General features: G+C 40.9%; 1 protein-coding gene across 8 annotated transcripts in view; it reads left to right on the forward strand.

Moving 5' to 3' along the window:
* Nucleotides 1–12,592, forward strand: part of LOC134541135 (protein amnionless) — a 34,290-nt gene that overhangs the window by 4,640 nt on the left and 17,058 nt on the right. For 3 of the 8 annotated variants that reach the window (XM_063384333.1, XM_063384339.1, XM_063384336.1), the window contains exons 2-3: nucleotides 1,705–1,788; nucleotides 4,942–5,214. In XM_063384333.1, coding sequence (XP_063240403.1) covers nucleotides 1,705–1,788; nucleotides 4,942–5,214 — 357 coding nt within the window. Of the gene's footprint in view, nucleotides 1–1,701; nucleotides 1,789–4,941; nucleotides 5,215–12,592 lie in introns of all 8 variants that reach the window. The other 5 variants (XM_063384337.1, XM_063384341.1, XM_063384335.1 and 2 more) reach the window with 4 other exon arrangements.

Here is a 12,592-nt window from a genome sequence, read left to right on the forward strand (position 1 = left end):
GTAAATTTTTTTGTATGGTGCGCGCGCATCGTGAAAATCTATTCTCCTCATTATTTTTTCATAACGCGCCTAGCCTTAATTATAACTTCAAAAAATTAGTTGTCTGTAAAGTCGGTTTACGGACGATAGTTTAACGTGACAACGTCATAACAAAACATTGATGAAATGATTGCATACTTTTATGAATAAAATTGAATCATTTTTATTTTAACAATAAAAAATAAATACTTGAAATTATACTAGTGATCAGATTTTTAAAATGCAAGAATAATTAACCTATATTGCCGAAATTGTTGTTGTAATAAGCAATGAAAACCACATTAACTTTTCACTTCACTTTATAAACAGTCGACGAAACAGTTCACGTGTAGATGACTTGTAATTAATTTTAAAACTGGCGTTTAGCTATAAAGTTTAAATATAATTACGAACAAGTTTTCATATAAATAAAGTGTAATCAAATATCTATCATCAATTATATGAATCACCATAATTTTTTAGTCAATTGTAACATAACCTATTATTACTGCACTCGCCGACAGCGTAACGGAACACAGCGTAACGGAGCAATGAGCATAACGGAACAATGTGCGTAACGAGACACTTTTTCGTGCGTGCAGCCGGCGTTCATCGATTTATTAGACGTTGTCACGTCAAAAAAAAAAAGAACAAAAAAAACAGAATATTAGAAATAATATTCATGCTTTAAATTAACAACGATTTTATCTTTCATTTATGTATTTGACCTAATGAAACGAACCTTTCATGCTTTCATTTCAGTGGCGTGCGGAAAACCTAGCTCTAAAAACAAGTTTCAAAGCGGAAATACTCTTGCCTACAGTTATCACAATTTAAAAATATTACGCGGCAGGTTTATTTTAGTAGATTTACTGTAATAGCCAATTTTACAATTGCACATTTTTTCACATAAGTTTTATTGTTGTGATGCTCGAAAGTGTCATATTTGAAAACTTAGGGCTACGTTTTGTTTCAATACTGAGTGTGATTTTGAGTTATCTAATTTACTGAGTTAATCATCTTGAGGGAAAAAAAAAAACAAACATGAAGATCGAATTTTTGCGAACGTTAATTTATTTAACACAACCCTGCAAGGGGGAGGGAGGTGGACAGAAGCTCTTTTCCTGCTGTTTGCTTTCAAATTATTTCCTTCTGTCTGTGGAATAAACAGTGTTTTAGGATTTAAGGTGGGGGAGGAGATGTTTATATTCCCCCATTACCATTGAACACATCTAATTTTAAAAAATTATAAAAAATAATGAAATAATTAATTTAAAAAAAAAAGTAAATGGATCCAAAGGCGTCGCCAGCCGATGGCCAAGAAGGTGGAGGGGGGGGGGGGGGCAAGTTGTGGGAAAAGTATGTATTTTTTTTGCATTTGGCTACATTTTTGAATCTCTCTGGGGGGGACTGCACCCCCCCCCCATAGAGCCCTAGAAATTCAAAAATGTAGCCAAATGCAAAAAACATTTTTCCCACAACTTGCCCCCCCCCCCCCCTCCACCTTCTTGGCCATCGGCTAGCGACGCCCTTGGATCCATCTACTTTAAAAAAAAAAAATTATTTAATTATTTAATCACCCCCCCCCCCCCCCCCTTACCACACCCCTGGCGACGCCCTTGGATAGATCTAGGATGCACTAACGCGAAATAGCTGTGCGTCTGACTCGGGGTAAATGGATAGCAGGTTCCCCGGCAGATAGCGCGCGGCGGGCTAGCAGTCTGCCACCAGCAGCTATGGACCTCACACGCATCTCTTCCCTGCTGGCAGGTCAGTAGTCTCTGCAAACGGTAGCCTACAACTCACGTAGTTTCGGTTCCCTACCACGTTCGTGCAACTTGGGATTTATCTCAAAAATTGAAATTAAAAAATCGAAGGGTTAGGTTAGGTTATGTTAGGTCAGTCACAACATACTTGTTTTCATTGGAAACTTCTAATTTAGCAGCTGAAGTGGCGTTAGTACCAAAACGCAAAACTTCGGAAATCTTCGGAAATTCTTGCAGGGAACCGAAACTACGTGAGTTGTAGGCTTCCCCTCTGCAACTTTTGCGTCGCGTCTCCAAGCTCCACCTGAAGTCAGTGCTACCAATTAGCAGTCCGGGAAAAATCCAAATATACCGTTCATTTTTTTTTTTTTTTTTTTGCTGCTTCTGTGATTTGGCCACACTTTATCTGTAGGACACTCTGAGCCGAAAAAAAACAACCCTCAATCAAAGAAGTATTGAATTACAGACAAAAAGAACAGTCGTGACGACTCAAAAGTCAGCGATTTTTTTTCCCCAGTCTCTGCTAATTAGTCCCCTTTTATTCCACAGAAGCCGCGACTCAACACATTTACTCACTCTCTCTCTCTCTCTTTTTAAAAAACAAAAACCAATCAAATCGAGGGTCCCGCACTTTGCAACAACTAGGTACTGTAAAAAAATTTAACTTATATTTAGAAAAATTTAACTTTATTATTAATTTAATTTTATTATTAATTATTATAATTTTTAAATTTAATTTCTTCAAAATTTAACATATATTTAGAAAACTACGCATCAGGTCTTTCGTACTACCTTTTAGTCTAAGCCAGTATATTTATATTGCTTTAAGTAAACCTCAAAAGTATATCCTAACATGCAGGGGCGTAGCCAGGGGGAGGGGGGGTTAGGGGTTCAAACCCCCCCTCCCTTAGCACCAAATATTTAATTAATTTCTTATTCATCACTCAAACAAATTTCATATTAAAATTAATAAAATTTTTACCATTACAATATTTAAATTTAAGAACCGAAAACTGCTAAAATAGCACTATTTTACACCTTAAAATCCAAATTTTCCCGGGGGAGGACCCCTCTAATACGGGGGGGAGGGGACATGCTTCTTAACACCCCCCATACACAAATCCTGGCTATGCCACTACTAACATGTCAAAAACATATTTATTGGGCTTTGATTAACTCATCTTGCAGAACTAAGTGCGACGGAAGATAAAGATGTAATTCAAAGCCCTCGAGTATTTTGCAGGAATCTGTACCGTGTTTTTCAAGTCTAAAAAATTTTCTGAAAACAGGAAATTTAGCCATTTTCACTCTTAATAAATACAGTCTAAAAACGAAATACATAAACATCCGCCTCGGCATATTATTAAATAATGCTATTCGTAAACGAACACTACTCTGATATCTTGAGCAGTTTTCAAATCGTGTGGTTTTTTTCTGAAGCGCTGCATACCGCTGCTGCCAACCTGTCAGGTGAAGCATTAGGAAGAAACAAAGATGAATAAAAGTTTCACCTGATTTCGATTGTCGCCAGACTAGCGAAGGGAGAGAAATTGGCAGGGTATATTCTGACGTCAGTGCTCCTCAATTCAGACATTAAACTTTAGTCAATGTTTTGACCGTCCAGCCCACATGGCACAGTATTCAAAATGGGAAAAAAAAATCCTTCACCCGATTTCCATGTAATTATGCAGACGTAGTCACCATCTAGGTATGATATTGAAAATTAATGCTTCTTTAAATCATTGAGCACACAATAATAAATTCGTAAAAACACCAAAACACAGTGAATAGGTATTTACAGTGTAACTAAAGTTGTGACCATTCCCAAAAATAAATTATACTAAAAATTATTTGCGAGAATAATTTTAAACTTAATTAAGAGACGCTGATGAATTATGTTCTATGCATTAACGAAACACAAAAACATGTTAATAATAGAAAATTGTTATTACCTAAAAAAAATTGGTTGTCTGTAAAGTCGGTTTACGGACGATAGTTTTAACGTGACAACGTTATAACAAAAATTGATGAAATGATTGCATACTTTTAAGAATAAAATTGAATCATTTTTATTGAATAATCAATATTTTGTATGGATACAAAGAAGGTGTGAAATGAAATCTACAATTTAATTGATAAATTTACTTTTATTTGCACTCATTAATTAAAATATGTTTATAACTTTAACTAAGAGATTATTTTAACTATAACTTTTATACGTGTTTGCTATTTAACTTCTTCCAATCTATGTTATTCTGTTAAGGATAGGACGATGATAGGAAAAGTAGGAAACGAATGTGAGTGTTTCAAGTTTATTGTTCCTCGAAAAAGTCAAATCGATGGTTGTTCCAATCGAGTGGAAGAGAGATAGATGCGGCGCAAGCGTACAATGAGCATAACGGGACACAGCGTAACGGGACAATGTGCGTAACGGGACACTTTTTCGTGCGTGCCACCAGCGTTCATGATTTATTAGACGTTTGGAATTTTATATGCAAAATTGTGCTATTTAATGAGTTTCCGAACCAAAATATTAAATATACCATTCCAATAATTTGATGACGTAGTATGTATTAAATACTACTCTGACAGTAGATGTAGTGCAATTTAAATAAAATACAATCTAGGAATTTGCAATCATTTTACAGTATATTGACAAACATAAATTTGATTTTCTAATCAATGTGATCACCAATGCACCAATGCAACGTTTGTAACTACTGGTTGAGAAAAATACTACTAGGACCAAACATTTATTCTGGGAAAAGGAGGGGGGTGAAATGCTACTCTCGCCCCCCCCCCCCCCCCCATGCATAACAGCACGGGGGCGACTCGCCCCTGCTACCCCCCCTGTTCCGACGTCCCTGACAATTTCTGCTAACAAACTACATATCGACCCATAACGAACAAACAAAATACTAATGAAACACTTTGAAAACACAAATGCTGAATTATCTGTTTTAGAATAATTAATTACAAATTATTTTATCGTAAAAATGCAGTATATAAATGTTACTGTGGAGTATGTATTGCAAAATGATTTTTATGAAAATAAAAAAACACCAAAAACAAAATGTTAAAATGTAAAAGTATAAAATAAGAGCTGAAACCAATATGGCGCCTTCCGTGTCGTCGGTCCGCGCGACGGCGGCGACAGCAGTGACCCTGGCGGCGGCGACCGGCACCAAGACGTGGCTGCCCGACACCAACTACGGCAACCCGGCCAACTGGGACGCGCGGCGCGTGCCTTGCTCGGCCGACCGCGCCGTCTTCCCGCGCGGCGCCTCGTTCTCCGTGCTGCTGCCAGGCGGCAGCACGGGCGTGCGCGCGCTGGTGCTGCCGCCCAGCGGCGAGCTGATGCTACCGCCGGACTGCGAGCTGGCCGTCACCGGCAGGGCCAGGCCGCGCGCCGACTGCCCGGATCCCAAGGGTGAGTTGCAACGAGCCTTTGAATATATATACTGTATAGAAGTCGCCAGCCCAGGTTAAAATTTCTAATACGGTTTTGAGGTAGTTGGTTAATTCACCGCCGCAATCGCCACTATCTCTAGGGCATCGACTTGTGGTGGTCCCTAGCGGACAAGTGTCCAACTCTTCAAACACCCCTTCCCCCTCCCGTTTAACGACCTCGAGCTGCAGTGAATGATGGGTGAGGGGTGCGGGGAATGACAGCGGGCGACAGTTCTGCGCTCTAACGTGTAAATAACAACTAAGACGATACAGGGCGTTACGGCAGCGCACTGCAGCGGTGAAGTTCCCAAGCTGCTCATCATACGCTTCTGAAAAACGTAGAGTAAATCCTATCCACTCGCGACTTCTATACAGTATATATATTCAAAGAACGAGCCAAAGGGGGAACCACACATAACTTGAGAAAGTCACAACTTAGAACTGTTATAACTTAGAAAACTTTGAAAAATCCACGTAACTTAGAAACACACAACGCAGAACCACACAACTTAGAAACGTCATAACGTAGAAACTCATAACTTAGAACTATCCAGGGCCGGCGCGTCCATATAGGCGAACTAGGCAACCGCCTAGGGCGCCAAGTAGCTGGGGGCGGCGCAGCACGACACATAACAGCTGATATAATATGTTTAACGATTATTGAAACTAGATGAAAATGGATTTTTGTAACATTTTGGAATGTTTATATTGATATAAGTAATTATTTAAAGTCCACGGTGACCTGTTTATGATTTGTAATAAGTAAAAATGTAAAAAAAAAAAAAAACACAAGCCTGCTTACATTTGATTGTTGACAAAATCTTAGGCTTACGTGATGTATTTTGAGGCAAGAAAAATTTTTTTGGGGTGTCTGGCGGGGGGAGGGGAGGGCATTAATGTTTTTCGCCTAGGGCGCCAATTTACCTTGCACCGGCCCTGGAACTATCACTACTTAGAAACACACAACTTAGAACTGTCATAACTTAGAAACACGTAAATTAAAAACACGCAACGCAGAACCACACAACTTAGAAACGTCATAACGTAGAAAGTCATAACTTAGAACCGTCATAACTTAGAAAATTCTAAGTTATGTGTTTCTAAGTTGTGTGTTTCTAAATTATGACAGCACCCCGAGCCAAGGGAAGCACAACCATACACCCGAACAATAACGTATGTAGTTTTGCCGATCGCTCGTTGGGAGAATATATATATATATATATATATATATATATATATACACATACACATACATATTTTAAGCTTGTCTCACAATAATCCGCACGTTCGTCGTAAATTTTTCTACTTGGATGCTTGTGTAGGTATACCAGTTTGACGATCATGAACGCTGCACTTATAAATGATTAAACAAACAGAAATATATATATATTTATTTAAATATAAATGTTTGAGTTACTGTGCGGTACTAATTATTTTTGTCTCTTAGACAGTTAATGTTTCAAATATCGAACTCGAAACACATTCATGGGCAAGTTGAAGACACAATACGGAAGCAACTTAAATAAACAAACTTAAAAAAAAAAAAACTTTTAAAATAAAGATAATGCCTCTCACACATTTTTGAGGTTGTAATTTCATCCGTCCGTCCGTCCGTAGAAATTTAAAGCTTGGGAAGCTCTGATGGACGGGTGGATGGTATTTTTCGGGCCATCTGATTGGCTGAATGTCTCGTGATTACGGAAGGACGTATAAGACGGATTATTTAAGTCAAGGTTTACGGTCATAGGGTATTTTAAAGAACGCTAACCTAATCTAACGAACCTTTCATTTCAGTCAAGGGCGCAGCATCAGGGGGGGGGGGGGGAAGGGTATTTTGCCCCCCCCCCCCCCTCTGAAACCTTGAAGTGGGGGCAATCGGGGGCAAAGAAAGTGCTGTGTAATCAATTTTTAGATGATAAAACTGCTTAAATAGCACCATTTTCCACCTTGAAATACAAATTTTCCCGGGGGAGGACCCCCGGACCACCCGCTTCAATAGGGGGGGATCGATGATTCTTTATAAAAACGTATATTGCCCCCCCCCCCCCCCCCCCTTTTGGAAATTTAGTTGTTGCGCCCCTGATTTCAGTTACGATAGCTTGACTTAACCTCCCGGAAAAAATAAAGAACTATTATGTAGTATTCTGACTGAACTTAACCTTTTACTGCGGTAAATTTCGTAACTGTTCGGGTTGTATGGGACGGATCTAAGGGAGGGTCGGGTTATAGGGGGTCTAGGATAGGCCGCCAAATGTATTATAGGACCTTGAGTACGTATAGCAAGTTTAGTTTCTATACTTTATCAAATAGTTCTTCAATATTGTTATACTTAACAATGTAACAACTAAGGTTTTTAAATCTTTTATATTTCCATTGGACCTTGACTACGTTGAGGGTTTTAAAACATGAGCTGCAAATGATAAATGAGTTTAAAGTTAAGTGACAATAGAAAATTTATCGGTATAGTGAATTTTAACAAAATGGGCAGTATTTTAATGAAAATTCTCGTCAAAATTCAGGATTAATGCCGGGGTTTTGTATCTTTTTAATCTTTTCCGCTTTTATCGGAGCCGTTTCATTACACTGTTTATAATTTCGGTCTGATAATCAAACGATTCGATACTTGACGTAGCTGCTCCGGCAGCGAATTCTAGCGGCGGGTGCGGAAACCACGCGTGATTCGCGTCAAGAAATGTAGTTGTAGGCACAATTTGCTTACATTTATCACGCTCAGCATTATTTCAAAGAATTCTACGTTGAATTTCGTGTCTTGAGTTGCTTATTATAATAATTATATTTTCAACACGAGAACACGTGTATTTGCACGTTAACCGAGAAATCAAACACTAGCTCACGTGTTTTTTTCCCTTCCAGAAAAAAAATATGACACAAAATTGCAAAAAAAAAAAATTGTTGTCTGTTAAGTCGGTTTAACGTGACGTCATAAAAAAACATTGATGAAATGATTGCATACGTTTATGAATAAAATGGAATAATTTTTATTGAATTATCACTTTTTGTATGGATACAAAGAAGGAGTGAAATGAAATCTACAATTTAATTGATAAATTTACTTTTATTTGCACTCATTAATTCAAATATGTTTAGTACTTTAACGAAGAGATTATTTTAACTATAACTTTCATACATGTTTGCTATTTAACTTCTTCCAATCTGTGTTATTCTGTTAAGGATAGGACGATGATAGGAAAAGTAGGAAACGAATGGGAGTGTTTCAAGTTTAATGTTCCTCGATAAAGTCAAATCGATGGTTGTTCCAATCGAGTGGAAGAGAGATAGATGCGGCGCAAGCGTACAATGAGCGTAACGGTACACAGCGAAACGGGACAATGTGCGTAACGGGGCACTTTTTTCGTGTGTGCAGCTGCGTTCATCGATTTATTAGACGTTGTCACGTCAAAAAATTCCTGTATCCGTGGCACTGATCTTTACAAGGTGTTGGTAAGGAGAGTTATGACATCATGTCTGGAATGGAATCAGGAATGCGCAGCGCAGATTGAAAAAAACAGGGAAGAGTATGAGTTGGAATGGCATTTTTTCTTGTACAGGGTCGCGGTAAACTCCCAGGACAGACCGTTGCTATTTTTATCTTTTCTCTCCGGGACAGTTCCAGAAGTCGCAGACAGCCTTCCTTCAATAGACTTCATCACTGGCCGGGGAAACGGGGGAGCCAGTAGGTTCAAGGCTTTTTTTTTTTTTTTTTTTTTACGGTTGGAATCCGACGTCTGGCCGTCAACAGACTGTCTGCCCACTTCGTTGTCACTAATTACGAGGGAAATTTTGTCACGTCCAAAACCGAGCCAAGGCCAGGCACACTTCCCCAGCTGCCTGCTCATTCCGAGAGCGCTACCACGTCCGGGATACAACCGTAACATAACTCGTGAGCCGTATTCCAGAACGTTTCCTAACCGAATCCCAGTAGGGAAACAAATCGGCAACAGTTTATAAATAAACGGTGCCCTGCGCGAGGCTAGAAACTTGTGTAAACGCATCCTAGCGGACTTTTGGCAACCATCGATGCAATTAATGCGGCAAAATTTACTCGAGATAGCAGCACCATCACGCAAAAAAAAAAAAATAGAACCGCCTTTCCAGTTTTCTCGAGTACTTTTTATGATCCCATTATTCCTGGTTATGGCCACAAAGTGTTCACAATGTGTTCCAGGGTAGTTTCGCTAACACAAAGTTTCATTTGGCACACCAACACACTTGGTAGGCCTATGTCCCAAGATGATATCAAAAGTGACTATATACGGGTTAGTGGCGTCAGACGCGAGTTTGCCATCTGAACGAAATCAACGGTAAAGTAAGCTCTGCGCATGCGCGGAATTTCGGCAAAAAATAGGACACAAAAATCCGTTCCTTAAAAATAAGGAACTGTCCTATCGTGCGTTAGGCATACAGTTAGGGTACAGGTGTAGCATGTTCAAAACCTAAACCCTTATATTTGTGTCTTGGAATACCGGCCTCAGTTTATGCAGTGAATTTCTGTTCTAAAGCTGAAGTCACTCTGGTTAGTGAATTGGTCAGTGATTGGTTGAGCTGTATAAAGGCTAATGCTAGAAGTTTCTAGAAAAGTTTTAAAGACAATCGCTAGGAAGAATTGTACAAGTGAAATCATCAAGTGAGTATGCTCTAATTAAAGTTATTGACAACATAAAAGAATGAATTAGCGTTAAACTCCATTTTAACCATGGAATAATTATATTTTTTTTTGCAATTAAGATGGGCAAAGGGGTTCAAAGGGCGCGTTCTCATTTTGACTAGAATCATTAACTTGACAAAGATTGCACGCAACACCAACTCTCTAAAGAATTACCTGCGTGGCAGTAAACTGAATTGACTACGGGAAGCCTACAGTTCACACCACGGTCATACAGACAGGTCTGGCAACTTACCTCCATTCTCCGTTCGCTTAGTGAAGCTCGCGGCGGCCTTCCGAACTAACGGCGCTAGTAGTAGTTGAACCCATCATTAACATTGTGTTAGATGGGAGTTTCGCATAAAATATGATATTATTCCTAATCCCGTCTCAATTTTTTAAATATTTTCTTAGATTACTACTTTTTTTTTATTCGTTTGGGTTCTTGGTAATTCACTCATCTGTACCAACCAGCACTACCAGCTGTTGAAGAAGATTCTTCATTTTTCCCCTCACCAAAATCTCTCACGATGCATTTAGTGGGGGTAATCTCGTGAATGCGACGGAAGTCAAAGAAACGGAAAATGTGTGACAACCACGGTGCTGATATCTGTGGCGGTTGGAAAAAAAACAAAGTTGACCGGAAACTATATGGCGTTAACTGTTTGGTGGATTTTAAAAGATCGGCAGTATTTCACTAATATAGTTACTAGTCCAAGAGCAGGTTGAAAGCCGGGGTTTCCCCTGGAGTAGAGGTGGGTTGTTACAGCAATTTTTGGTATCAGTTCCAACCAGTTACTGATACAGTAATATACTGGTTACAAGTAGCTGATACTTCTGTATCAGCTAAGCAGTAGCGGTATCAGGAAGCAACAAGGTATCAGCATTCTCGTTACAGGTTACACATTCTCCGTGCCGTCATCACCAGCGTAAAAAGGTATCAGTTTTCTCTTTCCACGTTCTTCGTAAAAAGGGATCAGTTTTCTCATTCTACATTCTTCGTAATCGTAAAAAGGTATCAGTTTTCTCATTCTACATTCTTCGTAGTCGAAAAAAAAGGTATCGGTGTTCTCTTTCCACGCCTTTCGTAATCGGAGTCTTCAATCTTTGCAAGGAGCACGCACTGCGCACTAAGCGTACTTTGATGAGAAGCCTAAGATGTACATCAAGCTCTGTCCCTGCCCGAACACGCCCGAATATTCACCTTCGGCCAACCAGGGGATTTGTTTTATTTTTGCGCAGGAAAAATGAATTCAAATATTAAAAGCGGTCGGTTAGGTTAGCTACATTAAAACACTTTAGATCACTGTGTACGGTTAGTTAGGTTAGTATAGCTACATTAAAATAAACAGAGAAATATAAATATATGTAAATAAACCCAAGGTTTGCCGAAGGTGAATATTCGGGCGTTTTCGGACAGGGACAGAACTTGATGTAGGTACATCTTAGGCTTCCCCCTCCCTTATTAGTCGTGCCGCTCCATCCCCTTTCACAAGCTCCGCCCAAGGGACCGTCATCTGCGATCGGGTTCTGCGCACATTGGCCGTGGTGTTGTTCCAGGCGAATTATAAACTGAAACTAAAGTACTTGATACTTGAATAGTGCACTCGTTTGCAGTTACAAAGTAGCAGGTTGATACTCTGCAACCCACCTCTACCCTGGAGTGGTGTTATCGGAAGTGGAGGGAGGTGGTCGTGTGCCTGACAGACGTGGTGTTCTCGGAATTAGAGGGAGGTGGTCGTGTGCCTGACAGACGTGGTGTTCTCGGAAGTAGAGGGAGGTGGTCGTGTGCCTGACAGACGTGGTGTTCTCGGAAGTAGAGGGAGGTGGTCGTGTGCCTGACAGACGTGGTGTTCTCGGAAGTAGAGGGAGGTGGTCGTGTGCCTGACAGACGTGGTGTTCTCGGAAGTAGAGGGAGGTGGTCGTGTGCCTGACAGACGTGGTGTTCTCGGAAGTAGAGGGAGGTGGTCGTGTGCCTGACAGACGTGGTGTTCTCGGAAGTAGAGGGAGGTGGTCGTGTGCCTGACAGACGTGGTGTTCTCGGAAGTAGAGGGAGGTGGTCGTGTGCCTGACAGACGTGGTGTTCTCGGAAGTAGAGGGAGGTGGTCGTGTGCCTGACAGACGTGGTGTTCTCGGAAGTAGAGGGAGGTGGTCGTGTGCCTGACAGACGTGGTGTTCTCGGAAGTAGAGGGAGGTGGTCGTGTGCCTGACAGACGTGGTGTTCTCGGAAGTAGAGGGAGGTGGTCGTGTGCCTGACAGACGTGGTGTTCTCGGAAGTAGAGGGAGGTGGTCGTGTGCCTGACAGACGTGGTGTTCTCGGGTGTGTAGAGGGAGGTCGTCATGTGCCTGACAGACGTGGTGTTCTCGGAAGTAGAGGGAGGTGGTCGTGTGCCTGACAGACGTGGTGTTCTCGGAAGTAGAGGGAGGTGGTCGTGTGCCTGACAGACGTGGTGTTCTCGGAAGTAGAGGGAGGTGGTCGTGTGCCTGACAGACGTGGTGTTCTCGGAAGTAGAGGGAGGTGGTCGTGTGCCTGACAGACGTGGTGTTCTCGGAAGTAGAGGGAGGTGGTCGTGTGCCTGACAGACGTGGTGTTCTCGGAAGTAGAGGGAGGTGGTCGTGTGCCTGACAGACGTGGTGTTCTCGGAAGTAGAGGGAGGTCGTCGTGTGCCTGACAGACGTGGTGTTCTCGGAAGTA

Source organism: Bacillus rossius, chromosome 18 (assembly GCF_032445375.1).
Source record: "Bacillus rossius redtenbacheri isolate Brsri chromosome 18, Brsri_v3, whole genome shotgun sequence".
NCBI lineage: Eukaryota > Metazoa > Arthropoda > Insecta > Phasmatodea > Bacillidae > Bacillus > Bacillus rossius.